Source organism: Thermobia domestica, chromosome 10, assembly GCF_964235325.1.
Source record: "Thermobia domestica chromosome 10, izTheDome1.hap1.1, whole genome shotgun sequence".
Classification (NCBI taxonomy): Eukaryota; Metazoa; Arthropoda; class Insecta; order Zygentoma; family Lepismatidae; genus Thermobia; species Thermobia domestica.
This window is the reverse complement of record NC_137463.1, coordinates 97,449,469-97,468,286: the sequence shown is the minus strand read 5'-3', so window position 1 is coordinate 97,468,286 and position 18,818 is coordinate 97,449,469. Positions and strand designations below refer to the sequence as shown.

The 18,818-nt window shown below is 35.5% G+C and overlaps 1 protein-coding gene across 2 annotated transcripts in view; it reads left to right on the top strand.

Moving 5' to 3' along the window:
- The first annotated feature begins 969 nt into the window (after positions 1-969).
- The window catches only part of LOC145662591 (venom carboxylesterase-6-like), a 135,810-nt gene continuing 117,961 nt past the window's right edge, over positions 970-18,818 (top strand). The window contains exon 1 of one of the 2 annotated variants that reach the window (XR_014127066.1): positions 970-1,527. Coding sequence is in view for 1 of the 2 variants with exons in the window: in XM_081728308.1 (XP_081584434.1) it covers positions 1,300-1,527 (228 nt within the window). In the remaining variant the exon portion in view is untranslated. The remainder of the gene's footprint in view (positions 1,528-18,818) is intronic. The other variant, XM_081728308.1, reaches the window with a different exon arrangement.

Below are 18,818 nucleotides of genomic sequence, written 5' to 3'. Positions count from 1 at the left end.
ATCTACCTTCAATGATAAGAAACTTGTTTTTGATAAAAACGAGACCAGTTTTCATATCAAAACTGTGATAACTAACTAAATGGAACAAATGTTCGCTACTGTTCGAGAATTGAGTTCTTGTATTTTACAACAATCAAGGAATTCATGCTGGAATTTGTTTGACCATTTGCTTTAGCACTATCCATGTGACAAACCAATGAGATCTAAACATGATTTATGAATGTAGTATTCAAATAGAAGGTCAGCTTAGCAAATTTAACTACAATCATCATGAAGTCTGTTTCCAACAAGAAATATTTATTTTAAATAATACAGTTATGACAGATTTTGCCATCCCTCGAAACTTGTCGTCCGTGTAAATGCACGTATTGCACACATGGTAGAGCCGGCTCTGGATACTCATCTATAGAAATGAATAATGGCATAATCCATTTTTTCCATTTTTTGAACTTCAGCCACTCGGCATCTAACCGGCTCATATATTGGAAGGCCTAAACGAAATTGAACGCACCCATGTAGATGGGTTCTTTCTTCACCTATTTCTTGCCGTTGTTATGTTGACTTACCCAGTGCGTAATGTCTTCCTTACGCCACTGGTGTCATTTTTATGTGCATCAAAATGCAACTTACTGTTTACAAGCATTCTTAAGGACATAAGAACAACGACCGAGGTAGAAATAGAAGAAAAGGGGAAAAATGAGGATAAAACATTATGCCTAGCATCTTGAATAGTAACAATATCAATACCAGAGTGCTTTCGAAGTTGTCCAACGAGTTTCTTTTCTCTCTTTTTCTTTCCTTATTTTTTGAAAAGTGAACGATTATAAGAAATTTTAAGTATAAAGTCAGTTCAGCAGGTGTTAGCTACAAGTTTAAAATAGATTCATGATCTTTTCATTGCTAACAAGTAGAGAAAAGAACACAATACATTACTGCTATTTTACCAATCTTTAGAAGTAGCAGAACAACTATGGAAGAAGCTATCAACACCAGAGTTCGTGATTATAGAGTTTACTGAAAACAAGTAGTGAGATAAGGACCATATATAGACTGTTGATAAATTTGTGTATGAAATTCTATTTCTGCTTTCAGATAACAACATCTGAAACGTGTAATATTTATTACTATTTGCTCTGATATTTTAGTTTTATTCTTTTTATCGTCACTAACTACCTACTGCGTGTATATAAATGATGCATATATCTCTTGCAAGAGTTTGTCAAGTGATACGGAAATAAGTACCAAAAAATCTCCAGAAAATTTTCTAGATCTTTACAAGTCTGGAAATCATAAGAAAAAATGACGAAGTGTCTGTGGTCATGTCTAATAATTAGTGTATTTTTCTTTACGAATTTCTGTCACATTTGTAGCTGTTTGTCTGAATCTTCCCCAGATGATTTTCCTATTGTTAAAATAGAAGATGGATACGTGAAGGGGAAACTGATGATATCAGTAGAAGGGCGACCTTTCTATGGTTTCACAGGAATACCATATGCAAAACCACCAATCGGAGAACTCAGATTTAAGGTAAGGTTATTTCTTGCTATTCCTAGCTATTTATAAGGTTCTGGTAATTATTAAAAAAAAAAAAAGAAAGAAAGAAAGAAAAGAAGTAATGAAATGACTTCTTATAAAAAGAAAATTATTGCAGTATTTTGGAGAAAAATCCGTTGCATATGTTAAAATTACTTCCTTAATAATTATTTGCCTTTTAAATCAAAAGTAAATTTACTTAGTAAACTTCCATAATTATATACACAATGTAATGAACCAGCTGCAAATCAAAAAATTAATTTTCATGGAAATCTAGCTCTTCGTTTGCTTAGAGTTCGACTCCTGGGTCTAGCCCTAGAACGATTTGATAGCTACTACGACAGCTATGCTCTTCACCTTCATTGCTCATGTAGACCTAGTCTCAAATTAATGCTACCTGCTTCACTTTTATGAATAAGCAGCCCACTAATGAATTTTGAGACACTGTAGTTTTCTATTTTTTCTGAGAATATAGATGGAAGTACTTAACAATTACATATAATCCTTTCGGGCTGATATTAACACCGGTTCAATACCACATAGATGTAATTGTCATATAGTATTGAACTCCGCCCAAATTTTGGACCCCACCCAGCAACAATTTCTGGGGCGCGCCTGTTTCAGAGTATAAATTCGGCGAAACAAGATTTGGCCGAAAACGAGAATTCTTCTTTCGTCAGAGACGACTGACTGCCCAGATATTCGATATTTTAATAGCCTAAGGGGTATGACGAAGCAGGCATACACTCTTCTTAATAATGTGTGAATAATCAGGGGTGCCCACAAGGGGGGGCTATGACGCAAACTGCGTCATTGAAATATTGGGGGGGTAAAATCTATATAAATATGTTTGATGAGGGGGGGTAAAATTAATCGAAAAGAAGATTTTTTCATGGAAGAACACCTACGGATAGACAATTGGGGGGGTGCGTCATAGACATAAGGGGGGGGGGCACCACTGGTGAATAATATGCAGTTCTTATACTAGAAATCAAAATATGACTGCTAAAACTATACGATGATATTGTTCTGAAAAGTTTCTTTCCACACTAGCTTTAACAAAGTTAGTACAGGGCCCATATTCTGTAACAAATGGAGACCAGAAAGGAGAAAGACAAAAGGTCATCTTTTTTCATTCTTAGAAAATTGAATTTTTAACTTTCAAATCACAACCTACTTAGTATAAAGTACAAAAATGATTAAATGTAAGTATGCACTATTTGTCTATAATATGAGGATAGGGGATTCTACTTCTAAAGGCATACATACTGCAATTTCGAGGAAAAACTGACATTTCGTCGTTCTTACTTGTAGTTTTCAAATCATCTTAATTCATTGTTTACTTTGCTCAGTGGTAGAGCGTTCACCTCTGGTGCTTGGGGTCCCGGGTTCGATCCCAGCCTCCGCTAAGTGAACTTTGTGGTGTACAAATACCGTGTGCGTGGGTTTTCTCGGGGTTCTCCCGTTTCCTCCCACTTTCTTCATTCCACCATTTCATTCATTACTCATCATCACCGTCTCCTTTAGCCTAACCGGCATAAACGTGGGACGTAAAACTCAAAGATTTTATTTCATTTCATATTTTCTTGTTTACTTTTCTTTTTCTTTTCTCTCTCTCGTTCTTTCTTTCTTTAGGGTTCATGAATATTCTAAATTCATAAACGTTTTCGTGATTATATTTTACTATCTATGCACAAGCTACCGAATTAAATATCAGGCAGAGGGTGTACCTGCGATACAAATCCCAGTAGTGTTTCGGATCACACTTTAAACAGCAGATCTCTCCCTTATGTCACCTTCAGTGCTGACAAGGTGCTTCAACTCAAAAGCGAGTTCAAGTTCGAAAGAATTTAATCTCAAAATAAATTTTACACTCAAAACAATGTAATTTGCAAATGAACTTCAAATTCAAACTAACTAAATCAGTTAAAATTTTCTTCTTCTGCCCTTTCCCATTTATTTCTTCGTTTCTCATAACTACTTATCTTCCACAGTGGCGTACGGTATTGTTTCCGGCCGGAAAACAGGTCATAAATGGTAATACACTTTTAGCTAAACTAGTAGCAAAATCAGTTGGCCCAACGTTGGGGATATGATGGCGATGCGATGTACAGTGAGGGACACTTCTGGATGGTACAGTCATATGGAGATTTACAGCTAAAGTGCTCCACCAACTGAGTCCCAAGCATTTACCGGGAAGTATGCAACCAAATTAGCTGTAAAGAAAGGCGGGTGGCATAATCGCCAGGAGCTGAAAAATTTCCGTACACTTGGGCGAAATTCCCACTACTGTTTACAGCATCATTTCTCCAAAATGAAATAAATCTTAGATGTGTAGTTCTTATGGTAAACATATTACTTGATATTTACCCTATTTGTGAAGATAAATTGAAACAAAAAATTGAAGTCCAATCCTGTTGCTGTTGGAATGAACACTCTTTCTGTCGTTTGATCTGAAATGACTTTGCAGAGTCTGAACAAATATTCTGTCACTTCAGGAGCGTAGAAAGAGCGTATACCCCCCTCCATCAGTGTGAAAACACATACATTTAATCAAATGCTTAGTGAGAGTGAGCCCATTGGTATAGCACTTTTATGATTTCAATTTTTGCTCCCAAGTCATCTTATGTCATAGCTAATGACCTTGGAGAACGAGAGATGCAAATATGATGAAAGATGATAGTCACATGTGCAAATTTAGAATTTGAGACAAAATGATCGGATAGCATCCATATTGTGGAAGTACTCGATTTTCGAGGATAATAAGTTGTATATTTTGATTTTATTTTTATGTTTATGTCGCGGAATTGTTAATAAGGTTATGGGAATTTAATGTTGTAAATGTGAAGTAAATGCAAGCTGCACAGTCTGGTTAACGTTTGTGTCAGCAATTTATTGTAAACACTTGTGTATAAGAATGTCATCGTTAAGAGTCTGGCAATGTAGGAAGGAAATGTTGACAATGTGTCTTTCCTCACATTAGCCAGATTCTAGAAATTGTATAAACTGAATCTGTAGGATTTTATGAATTTCATGAGATTACGGATGTACGGAGAATTGCTTAGAACCGGGAAATCAGAGCGTGTCGAGGGTTGCAATTTTGAGTTTTGACACATGGAAGGAATTTGTCTCTCCATGTGAAAACGGTGTTACACGTGCCGCAGCAGACGAAAAAGCAGACGATGGTAGTTGGACCCCGCCAAACAAAACCGGAGGACGAGAAGGTTTTGGGATCAGTTCTAAGGAGTTCTTGGATCAGTTCTTGACAGTTCACGAACAGTTTTTGGATGAGTTCTTGGAGAGTTAGCCGAGTTACGACAGCGAATAATTCTTAGAAGTCCATGATCAATTTACCGTGATCATTCTTGGGTTCGATTTTGGAGAATCGAGTTTCATTTGAATATCAGCCAGATGATAAGAGAAGACAGTACGTTGTACTTCAACATATTCAAACAACGCAGAACTTAAGCAGAGATTTGCATTGAGAGGAGCCATTCCTCAATGCCCATTTTTCGTCGTCCACCAACAAGGAGTTTCAACTTAAGGAGCAGAGTTCAACACCAGAACGACGAGGGAATACACCAGTTCAATCCAGGTATGTGTGGCACCGAGTCAGAATTCAAAGCTCAATACTTGATCGTTCTGTACCTGTCTGGCAAATGAATCCGAATATCCGTTATAGCTAACATTCATAGATCTTACAGTTCATTCATAAGATTATCGTAATACAGTGTTTTATTTTAAATGAAGTGGACGTATCTTTATTTGTCTAATCCCCAAATGAAAACCTCTCGCAAGTTAATTTTATAATTTGTCCCACTCATTTTAGATGGTGAGTGGTAGGCGCCTAGTAGCACTCAATTTGCATCCCCAATTAGGCACTGAGTGGCTAGGTTGTCATGGTGGTGAGATGCTGGTCTTAAGATCGTTTAGATCAAAGGTACGATTCCAGTAGTTATTTAGAGCATGGTGGACATGCTGGTTTTGGCAATAGGTCAATCAGTAGCGATCTCAGTTTAAAATTTAAAGAAGTTTAAATGATTTTATATTACGTAACGAAAACCCACCCTTCCCACCCTCTCTACGATGAAGTGTAATTTTAAGTATTGTGATCGTATTTTCTCGAATTAGGTTAAGGTATTAAGTTATGATGTGTAATTGATATAGTGATTTTAAGGTTTTGCAATAAAGAAAAGTTATCCGATTCTTCCGACAAGTGGATTAAGTAGCTCGAATATACGTATTATAATAATAAATAAGTTTAAATAAGTTATAAGTAAATGAGTAACGAAAGTATTCGTACAAGAGCACAAAAAGCGGCAAAAGGAGTGCAGGTCGGTAGCTTGTTTAATATTGCAAGTTCAAATAAGAAAAAGCAAGAAAGTCCGAAACCAAATTTGAAATTAGGACCCGTCGAGAATTTTCCGTCCAGTCCTATAGCAAAATCGTATACGGAAGAGTTTACATCAATCTTTCCATTTGAAAGTAACGTAATTAGTAATAAGCAGTCGAGTAGTACAAAAGAAGATAAAATGGCGACAGGGGTAACATTTTATTCCGATATAAACAAACTTCCCAAGTTTGACTTGAAGACAGATAGCGATATAATAGGTTTCTTTGATGAGTTTGACGACGCGTGTCAAATGGCAGGCGTGAGTGAGGAAAAGAGAAAAGAGCTATTACCTAGTGTATTGAAAGGTAATGGTAGACAGTGGATGAAGGTATTTTTAAAGAGAAGGAATGTTAGTGAAACCAGTTATAAGCAACTACAGAAAAGCATAATCGAAGAGTTCACACGTACTAATGTGACATTAGATATTGAGGATCGTATAAGAGAAAGGTTGCATCTCGAGGATGAGCCTATAATAAATTATGTGTATGATATGCTTGTTTTGTGCGAAAGATTAGACGCTAACATGAATGACAAAAAGAAAATAGGAATAATTTTAGGTGGTCTTCAACCGTATTTCATGGAACGTGTAGGTACAAATTCATATTCGACAATTGATAAATTTGTAGAGGATCTTCAAAAAGTAGAGAAGAATAAGTGCAAAGTAGAGAAGCGCGTTAAACGGGAAAACGGAAAGGTTACTGTTAAAGACCTGTTAAAGAAGATGAGAGAGCAAGTAGAAGAGGAAGATAGCGATGGAGAAATTGATAAGTTGTTGTTAAAGAAAGAGATTAAAAGTAAGGAAGACGTGAAAGTTAAGCAAGAACCAACGAGTATTACTCAATTGAGTGAGCTAGAAAAGAAAATAGAGAATTTACAGTTGACATTAGCTGCGAATTTTCAAGACCGAAATAGTAGAGAAGATAAAAATGGTAGTGATTCGAAGCAATACAGGAACATTAGTAATAATTTTAGAGGAAATAGAAGTTTTCGGAATGGAGGACGAAATTTTTACAAGAATAATGGAAATAGGAATGGGAATAGGAATAGTAATAATAATTATATTAGGAATAGAGGTTCTAACGGATATAATAATGGAAGAGGATTTCGAAATAATTGGCGTAATAATAGAGGCGGAAGGAAGACAAGTTTTTGGCAACAAAGAGGAAATAGTTGTTGTGCGAATGGTGTTAATAGGCCAACATGGTGCCAAAATCATAGCCAAATAAATAGTCCCGTACAGTATGTTCCGGTAGTACCGAACCAGATAAATGGTACAACTTATTACCAGGCTACAACTTCAGATAATTTAAACTAGGTCAAACTGTAAATGACAGAGGCACATTTACAGGTAGTAAATTAAAAGTTAGAGAAATAGTAGCCTCTACGTTAACTGATAATAATATGCTCTATGTTCCGATAGAAGTAGATGGTAGAAATCATAAGGCTTTAATTGATACAGGATCGCAGATATCCATTGTAAACGAAAAGCTAGTCCCACCTAGTGCGAAAGTAATCCCTAGACCAACGAGGATTCGTGGAATAACACAGAATGTGTTAGTAGTGAACAAGATCGCTGTGATTAGATTTAAAATGGCCGGACAGACATTTCATTTGGAATTTCGCGTAGTAAAGGATTTTCCGTATCAAGTTTTGATCGGGAATGATTTTCTACAGAGTCAAAATTGCCAAATAAATTACGGTCAGAATAAATTGACATTGCAGAGATTTGGAAAGCCAAGATTAAGGAAAAGGGAAGAACAGGAATCTGTAACTGCGTCTGATAATGCGGCGTTAGGAATAAAACATTGTATTCGACCAAGATGGGTATTAGGTCATAAGGTACGGTTGTTACCTAGGTCTAAGACTACGGTAGAAGTGAATTTGGTTAGTTCCTGGAATAACAGGGAATACTTGTTGGAACCAGATAGGAAGATAGAAGCCCAATACAATGTGTTGATTCCGCGTGCACTTTTATCGGCGGAAAATAACAAGATAGAGATTATTAATCCATCTAATAGAGCAATTTTATTGAGACCGAATATAACATTAGGAAAAGCTGAAGAATGTGTGGATGAAGAACAATTGAAGAATGAAGGATTATCAACCGAAGATATTGATAGCATTTTAAGATCTCGTAGAAATTTTGATAAATCTAGATTGAAATTCGGGAAGGAAACGAAACCGGAAATTAGGGATAGAATTGAGAGTTTGTGCTATGATTTTGCGGATGTTTTTGCGTGGCAGGATGACGAATTAGGCCAAGTAAAACATTTTGAGCATCACATTGAGTTAGAAACAAAGGTACCATTTAGACGTCACCAATATCCGATTCCCATAGCGTTAAGAGATAAGGTTAAGGAACAAGTTAACATTTTGTTGAGACAAGGAATAATTGAAGAAAGTTCAAGCGCTTACAACTCTCCGATGTTGTTTATACAGAAACCGTCAGGGGGTATTCGTGCAGTTTTGGACTGCCGTTTTTTGAACAAATGCGTTAAGCTGCATAGCATTGCGCTGCCCCCGATCCATCAAATTTTAACGTGTATGGGAGGACACAAATATTTTAGTATTTTGGACGTAAAATCGGCTTATCATCAAGTGCCTATTTCTGAGGAGTCACGGGAGTATACTTCATTCAATATACCAGGCGTAGGAGCTTATCAGTATCGTGTTCTTCCTATGGGATACTTACAATCGCCCGCCATATATACCAAGATAATGGCAATGACCCTGGCAAATGTAAATCCAGAGTCAGTTTCCTATTATATGGATGACGTATTTCTATATACGAATAATCAGGAGAAAATGGTAGATGTACTTCAGTCTGTTTTCAAAAGATTGAGACATTATGGACTCAAACTATCTGTTGAAAAATGTCAATTCATAGAAAGGAAAATTATGGCTCTGGGACATATTGTAAGTGATGCGGGATACGAGGTTAGCCCGAAGATAATCCAGGCGATAAAAGCATGTAAGGCCCCGAATAATGTAAAGCAGTTAAAATCTTTTCTTGGTTTAACTAATTATGTTCGAAAATTCTGTAAGGACTATGCCAAAATCACATCAGCGTTTCAACCAATTTTGAAAAAGGGTCATAAGTTCGAATGGAATGAATTATACCAGCAGGCGTTCGATCAATTAAAATCTGCACTAATGAATGCACCATTACTAGCTCCATTTAGGGAAGACTTAGACACGAGAGTGTACACAGACGCATCGACTAGTTCGATTGGTGGAGTATTAATGCAAAAACAGGCTAATGGTGAATGGACACCAGTAGCGTATTACAGTCGCGTGTTACGTCCACAAGAGAAGACCAGACACATAGTGGAATTAGAGATATTAGCAGTGATAAGTTCTTTAAGAGCATTTAATTATTACTTGTTCAATAAAGAATTTGAGCTGTACACCGATTGTAAGGCATTGAAGTATTTGCAAACGTCACCTAAATTAGCTCCGAAATTAGTAAGATGGAGTTTGGACTTAGCCCAATATAAGTACACACCGGTGCATTGTCCTGGAGAAAAGAATCCTAGTGATATTTTGTCCAGGAACACAGACATTGAACCAACGGTAGATGATGTTGAGTAAGAAACGTTGAAGGTGAATTCCGAAGATCTCCAAGTTAATTTGACTTTTGATAATGATATTAACGTTGGCGACTTACAGAGAAAAGACTCATTTTTCGGACCGATCATGCATGCAATAGAACACCCAGAGGATGCTGATGTAAAAGCTGAGAAGCAGGCCCGATGGTATACAGTAAAGGACGATAGGCTTTATAGAACACAAAGAATGGCAGGTGGTACAAAATTATTATTATGTATTCCTTATGCGTTAAGAGAACAAGTATTCAAGAATCTACATTGTTCAGTATACGGTGGCGGACATTTTTCGTACACGAAATGCTATAGACGTGCTTTAAAATTAATATACTTTCCAAACATGAAGAAATTCTTCATGGAGAAGATAGGAGAATGCATAAGTTGCCAGATACAAAAAAGGAAGACAGGTAGAGTACCATTTCATGCGCAGACGTACCCCTCTTATGCTCCATTTCAGTCAGTTGTGATGGATGAGGTTGGACCTTTTAAATTGTCTCGTAACAATAGAAATAAGTACATTCTAGTGTTTGTTGATAATGCAACTAGATTTGTTATCGCTAGAGCGGTACCCGCAGTAACGGCAGAGATCGTTGCGCAGGTAATTTTCGAAGATCTGATTACGAAACATGGAGTTCCATCTCAGCTCCATCTGGACAGGCTATCATCTCATCGTAGCCGAATAGTGGAAGAAATGGTTGAGAAATTTGGAATGCAATTGCATTTTGCGAATACTAGCGCCCATTATTCTATAGGAAGTGCGGAAAGGGCCATTGGCTCATTACAGCAAGTAATGAAGCATTACATTGACAAGGATTTTTCAAACTGGGACGAGATCTTGCCAAGTTTGATATTTACTATTAATACGCAAGTGCATGATGGTACTGGTTTTTCACCATACTATCTTTTGCATGGAGTCGAACCAAGAACGTTTCTTGAGCAGGACCTAGACATTCCTTGCGAATACGTCGACAATGAGGTGAGACTTCAGAGCATAAAAGAGGCACGCCAGCTAGCGTACAAAAATTTGCAGAGAAGATTTAGATCTCAGAAGAAGCAAATAGAGAAAAAGTTTGATCAACCGAGTTTTGAAATTGGTCAGAAAGTGTTAATAAGGGAAATGCCGAGAGCAGGTTTGCCCGCATGTTTTGGTAACCGTTACAATACTAAAGGGGTAATAGTGGACAAAATAAACAATAATTCATACAAGGTACAGTATGAAACGAAAAATGGTGAAAAGAAGAGTGATACTATAGACTTAAGACGTTTAAAATTATTTGTAGAAAGTAAAAATGGTGAAAGGTATGGTGAGACAGAAACATCAGATGGTGATGAATAAAATTTTGATTTGGTGAAGAAAAAAAAAAGAAAAAAAAAGAGTTTAACATAGGGTCTAATGTAACTATGGTACAAATTGGGTCTACCGATGAAGTGTCAGAAAGGGGGCACTTTCTCAACCAAACCCTAATCCCGAGATTGGAGGAAATGCTAATCTCCATCAGGAAATTTCCCGAATCGATAGACACTTTTTGAATTATAGTTACTAGAATTGTGAATAAATAATAAATGTATGGAATGTAAAATTAAAAGTATTGATTAAAATCAGTTGATACCTAAAAAATAAAATAAAGATAAAATACATAGGAATAAATAAATTGTTGATAGTAGGCTAAAATACTAATAAATAAATAAATAATCAGTAACAGGAAATTAATATTAGGTTTTACTAATTCCAGAATTTTATTCAAGATTGAAAAGGAAACATTAGAATATGGAAACAACAATGTGGGTGATCTATATAAAATTGATAGTTATGGTTCATGTTGCGAAGTCAGATGATCATCATCAAGTAACTATGAAGGACGTAGGGATAGCCCTAACACAAGATTCATTGGCAGTTCATGCATCAAATATGGTATATACAACAATTCGATTACATGTTAACTTTCACGAAGCTGTGCCAATGCACAAAGTGTGTAGCGAATCATATGATATTCTGGATGAATACGCAGAAAGGGAAAGACAATTTAGACGTAATATAATAAATTCAATACCATGTCAGTTCGTATTCATAAATGGTAGTTCTAAATGTATGGAATCAGCAAGGACTAAACGTTCAATTTATTCTATGTTATTAGGATTTGGGTCTATAGGATTGTCAACCTATAACCTAATACACACACAACAGTTGTCGACCTCAATTCAAAAATTGTCCGAACACGAAAATGTATTGGCTGAGGAGATTCATAAATTAAAATTATCGCATAATGAAGAAATTTCAATAATGCATGGTGTGGTAGTTAAGGTACATCATGTTCTTCAGAATGTAAGGAGTAAACTGCAAGAGATGTATTGCTACTTGCAGCAAGCTCAAAGGAAAATTTTGACTAATCTATTTTCTCATTTAGCTAGAGAAAGAGTGACTAAAATATTCAACGACATACTTAGCAACCAATTATCTTATCATATTTTGTCAAACTTAGATGTGAATAAATTTATAAATAGTCATGATATTTTGAAGTATTCAATTTATCGTTCTGATATAGGAATGTTTTATCGAGTATCGTCGATTTATTTAATGAAATATGACTATAATGAAAACAACATCGACTTATTATTAAAAACACCAATTGTTTACGAAAATACAGTCTCGAAGATGTTTAATGTAATTTCTATGGGTTATCTGACTAACAACTTTAGAACGTACTATAAGTTACCGGAAGTGCTATACTTAGCTAATGGAATATATCACACACTCGATCGATCCAAATGTGAATTCAAGAGTTTCTTGTATTTTTGCGAGCAGATATCATTGGATGATGCTGCTAAATGCTTGAATAATATTGTGTTCAATGGGTCGTTAAGTGGTTGCGAACAACAAACAGAGAAATACCTAGGCAAGGTAGTGTACAGATATACTCATGCTGGAGTATTATACTCGTCATTGGTAAAAGGATATGTCACTAAGCTAGGTAAACATCATGAAGTAACATCGACGAAGGTGGATTATGGGAACAATTGCTCATACTTCATTGAATACGATTCATTTGATAACCTAATTTTTGGAGAATTGGCGATTCCGACTAGAAAAGTAATAAGTGTAAACAATAAGCATTTAAGTTTGATAGGGAATTGGACGCTAAAGCAACTAAATTTTAGTATACACCATGAGGAACTCAACAATCTAGCTGAAAATTTATTAAAACTGAAAGTGGATACCACTGTACCGCTACTAATAATTAGGACGAATTACATAATGTACGTAATAACAGGAATTATAATTGTATTAATTATTTCAGTCATAGCATTAATAACGTTGTATTGCAGACTGTATAAATCGATAAGAAAATATAAAGTAGAAAATAGTGAACCATAATAATCATAATAATAATAATAATAATAACAATAATAATAATAATATTATTTAGGATCATATTGTATAAAATTGTTTGTAGTCCATGAACTACTGGGAAAAAAAAGTCTAGAAAAGGTTGTAAACCAGCTCGTAAACATTGGAATTAATTATTGGTAATTTTGGAAATTTTGAAAATTTGAAAAAAAAAACTAGGAAATTGAATGTAAATAAACATGGAGATATGTCAAAGTGTATTCAGTTCATGCATTCCATACTCACCAAACAGCCATCACCAATAGTAAACACCATCACCATATGAAGGTATAAAGTTATGTAAACAAAGTCTATAGTCTATGATAGTCCATACTAGTTATTCTACCCAAACCGGATAGGTTGTATTGTAATACGGTGTACCAAACGATGTCCCATTTCCGTATAAAGTGTGAACAAAATGAAGAAAATTGTGAAATAAGGATAGAAATAGATGAGAAATAGGTTACCTAGATGAATCTAGGATAGTGACATCAATCATCAATAGATAAAGTCGAAAAACATTCAAACATTCAAGAAGGGATAAGGAAAATAAATGTAGAAAGTAATAATATTAGTAATAACAACTCTAAAAAATAGTTAAAAATAGATAAGAATAGACGAACTAGTAATAGGTTGCTATTATAGTAATAGTAGATAGTATATATGTATAAATATTACAAGTAGTTTTAGAAAATAGTGAATAATGAATTTTATATTGTAAGAAAATGGTGAATTAAAAGGTTAAAAGAAGAAAATAAGCATAGATAAAGCTAGAAATAATTCACAAATAGTGTTAAAGAATGTTTAGTGTATGTAGTAATAACGTATTTATTCATTATTTTTAAAGTCCGAAAGTTTTTGTAAGTTTTAGAGAAGAAAAGAAAAGAAAATAATGTATTTTATTAGAATTAGTAATAATCAATCAATATTGATTGAAAAGAATCATTAAAAGCATTAATTTTATTGTGGAACGTAATTGGTAAACGATATGAGCAAGGCTCACATCTTAGTTTGTATGGGTTTGCGTTAAACAACAGTAATACTCTGAGCAGCTGGAGGAGAGAATGAGAAATGAGACCTGCGCGAGAGAGTAACTCCGCGCGAGGCTACGCTAATCTCCACTCCAGGCCCCGAGCACATGGTAATCTCGAATGGTTCCGAGTGAACTCGAGAGGACACGAACGGGATTCGCTTCGTTCAGCCCCGTTGAAGCGCCCGCAGCTTCAATTTCCATCCTACTTCAAGCGTAAAATCATATAATATACTTTTAGAAATTCAAGGAAAATTAGTATTTAATAAAATTATTCATATTTAACCACGGAAATGATTAAAATAAGGTTTAAACTACATAAATACGTACGAAATAAGTAATAAAAGCTTAAATATAGAGAGATATAGCGAGTATAATTTAATGCTATATTTATGATAGAAAAGAGTAAAAACATGAGTTTTTAAGTGTGAAATATAGTCTCCAAGTTATGGTTTGACAGACTTCACACATAGCTAAAGTTTCAATGGTCATGCACAAAGATTACTAGGAAAGTAACAAGGGTGCTCGACACAGAAAGAACAAAATAAGACTGCTTCAAAAATACGCGATTTTAGAACGCAATAAGTGAAGGCAGACACAAGATAGATGTTTTAATAAGTTAATTAACTATAATAAATGTACTTTTCTACGAATTTTAAGTAGGCCTATCCCGACTTTATCTATTTCTCGTCTATTTCAGATAATATCCGAAAGCGAAGGAAATGGACATCAATACAATATTATTATTAATATCAGCGTTAGTTTTAGGAAGTGTATTAGTAGTAATAGTAATTATAACATGTTATATTGTGTTAAAATTAAATAGGATAGAGAGAAAATACGAAAATAGTGTAAGAAATAGTAGAAATAATGTAAGATCAAACATAGATGTAGAAGTAAATGGTAGAGATGAGTCTGAGACTTACGCAGTTTCCCACGCATCACCAATTTATGCCACTATTTTTAATAAGAGCAAATCTACACTAAAAACTATTCCACAAAGCACTGAAATCACTATTTTTAAGAATTTGCCAGATGGTAGTATAGTAGATTTTAGTAAGAGCACTGAAACTGAACGGAAACACACACAATTACACCACATCACCACAGAAGATGAGAAAGACACTAATACATCAATGGGACACTGTAAATTCACGAAAACCGACGTTTTCAACGATGATTCCGACAAACACGGGAAAACTGAGTGCCCGAAAAAGATGAAAAGTGAATTCTTTTGTCCGTGTGACATAGTGGTTTTGTAAAATAAAGTGTTTTAAAACTAATAATGTAATAAGTGCGACGAAATATTAACACTCGATGTTATCCAGTCAACGGTGACGCGTGAATAGAAGGCAGGAAGTTGAATTAACCTTGACAAAGCTTGATTGAAAAACTGATGAGCTTGCAGTAACTATGCTGGAGGTACATTCAGGATTTCCAATGCCCTGCGTTAGGATTTTCTTTCTGTTTAGATTAAAATCTCAGTGAATAAAATTTTCATGAAAATAAAACATTAATATGTTCAAGTTTTACAGTGCGATTGTGAATATGTTAATTAACTATGTTCTAAAAAGTTTTTGTTTTAGATTTCCATTCACAGAGAGGTGGAAATAAATGAAGTTAAAACATTACTGATACGGCCAATAAATTTATTGGTTGGCACGTATGGACAGTCAGAGTAATGGAAGTTTTTGGTAATACGACACTGTAAAAGCGTTGTCGCTAAGAGGAGATAACTCAAGAGTACTTGCAAACTAATATATATGTATTCATGCACAATCACTCTTGACAAAACGTGATGTGCAAGTATTTCAGCAAAATCTCGCTAGATGTCGCGAGGATATACTTTGCTACATTACATTTCAAATATTGTATTTTATAATTTTAGGAAGTAAGAGAAAATTAAATTAAAAAATTCAAAGATATATATATTATGAATACATGTTAGGTGAAGGAATATCGATTACTATTTATATAATTTATTTTGCATAACAATACATATTTTATTTCATTTCAAGTTCATATTTATCTTTAATATGGTGTTAGTATATATCATGTACAGGGTGTTTATAGAAAATCGCCCTCTTACGATGTCGAATTTGGTTTGCGGAGCAACCAATTTTTTAAGGGGGAACATGTGGAAGTACTCGATTTTCGAGGATAATAAGTTGTATATTTTGATTTTATTTTTATGTTTATGTCGCGGAATTGTTAATAAGGTTATGGGAATTTAATGTTGTAAATGTGAAGTAAATGCAAGCTGCACAGTCTGGTTAACGTTTGTGTCAGCAATTTATTGTAAACACTTGTGTATAAGAATGTCATCGTTAAGAGTCTGGCAATGTAGGAAGGAAATGTTGACAATGTGTCTTTCCTCACATTAGCCAGATTCTAGAAATTGTATAAACTGAATCTGTAGGATTTTATGAATTTCATGAGATTACGGATGTACGGAGAATTGCTTAGAACCGGGAAATCAGAGCGTGTCGAGGGTTGCAATTTTGAGTTTTGACACATGGAAGGAATTTGTCTCTCCATGTGAAAACGGTGTTACACGTGCCGCAGCAGACGAAAAAGCAGACGATGGTAGTTGGACCCCGCCAAACAAAACCGGAGGACGAGAAGGTTTTGGGATCAGTTCTAAGGAGTTCTTGGATCAGTTCTTGACAGTTCACGAACAGTTTTTGGATGAGTTCTTGGAGAGTTAGCCGAGTTACGACAGCGAATAATTCTTAGAAGTCCATGATCAATTTACCGTGATCATTCTTGGGTTCGATTTTGGAGAATCGAGTTTCATTTGAATATCAGCCAGATGATAAGAGAAGACAGTACGTTGTACTTCAACATATTCAAACAACGCAGAACTTAAGCAGAGATTTGCATTGAGAGGAGCCATTCCTCAATGCCCATTTTTCGTCGTCCACCAACAAGGAGTTTCAACTTAAGGAGCAGAGTTCAACACCAGAACGACGAGGGAATACACCAGTTCAATCCAGGTATGTGTGGCACCGAGTCAGAATTCAAAGCTCAATACTTGATCGTTCTGTACCTGTCTGGCAAATGAATCCGAATATCCGTTATAGCTAACATTCATAGATCTTACAGTTCATTCATAAGATTATCGTAATACAGTGTTTTATTTTAAATGAAGTGGACGTATCTTTATTTGTCTAATCCCCAAATGAAAACCTCTCGCAAGTTAATTTTATAATTTGTCCCACTCATTTTAGATGGTGAGTGGTAGGCGCCTAGTAGCACTCAATTTGCATCCCCAATTAGGCACTGAGTGGCTAGGTTGTCAATATTTTGTCGAAAAGTTTGATTTGGTAAGTAGACATCTAAAAGCTCACCCCTAACCTGAGAGCATCCCACTACCAATTGTTGAATTCAAGTGGAGAGCTCAGTTGAGAGTATCAGATGATTACAGAAGGGGAGAAACATCTTCAGATATGGGAAACAAACAATGAAAAAATTAAAGTGGCCTGAACAGGACTCGAACTACCAACCTTCCGATTACCAACCAACGACTCTACCTACTCATCCACGGAGCTACGCTGAACAACAGGCAGTCATACGACAGACACAGAACCTTTGTTACTAACAAAACGTTTTTGTAAGTGGCAAAACTAAGGAAATTTCCCGTCTCTAGTTTTTCTTTCCCTGGCACTAACTTAATTACTGTTCTCCCAGCCTGGGAAGAATATTTTCCACCCCTCCATAAACTTTCCTAACAATTTTCATATATTTTTATATATATAGCAGCACAAAACATTTATTCATGGCTGTTCTGCACAATAGTCTTGCAGAAAATATCGAAATTCAATTTTTCTATTTGGAACAGGGGGACCATACACGCAAGTTGCGCTCATGAGATTTGTTTTGCGGAGGTAGGGACAGAAATTTACATTGAAAATGGCAAAATCGCACGTTTAATTATAACATAATTTTATTTTTAACAATGCCAAATGCGAAGGAGAACGAATGTATTCTCTTTTGCTTGAAAGAATAAAAATATGGCTGAATGTAGAAGTGAACAGAGAGACTGATGATGTTTACGAAGAATGCATGCTACCAAACAGTGGCGTAGCCAGGAGGCCTGGAACCTCCGGACATTTGCACAAGTTGTTAAAATAAGGCCCAAGGATAGAAAGATACTGAAGAGACCTCGCGATCGAGGTCTAGGCGTCACTCTCGATACTGGCACAAAAACATGGAGTCAAATGGGTATGCACATGAGGAATATGTACGCTACATTGCGACCTAGAGGTTGACCGCGAGGGTGAATCAGTGATCGCGATGATAAACTACCGAGTTTGTTTTTCGAAGTCCTAAAAAGTGAGCCTAGATCCGTCACAATTCCCGCAGATCTATACACAGGGAATTGCATGTTCCCGCCGTTCTTTATATAGACACTAGCTACAAATAGTACTGTCATCCGAGCGATGTGAAAATGTAGAAAAAAATCACACTACTTTTTTTAGATTAATATTGATTGCACACCTCATGCACAGTTCCAATATGCAAAATCAACCATTATCTTAAGCAAAAATTGCTGAAAACGAGAGAACATGGATATTTAAACATCCAAGTAGAAGCCTGTGCTAGAGCGATTCTATTATTAATATTATAATAGACACTCTTGCAAGTTGCATCAGTGGTCAAGCGGGTTTAGTACTGCTACTGATATTTCTGAAACGAAGAGCGATGGTTCGAGCCTCCGTGCGTAAAGTTTTTCTTCCTTTTTTAAAAATATGAGAACTTTTTTATAAATATAAATTTCTACTGTGAAGTGATTGGAAACACATTATCAGACAAACTGTCACTTTTCAAATCCCTGTCCCATTTACTAGGACGCCATGTCCATAATTCATA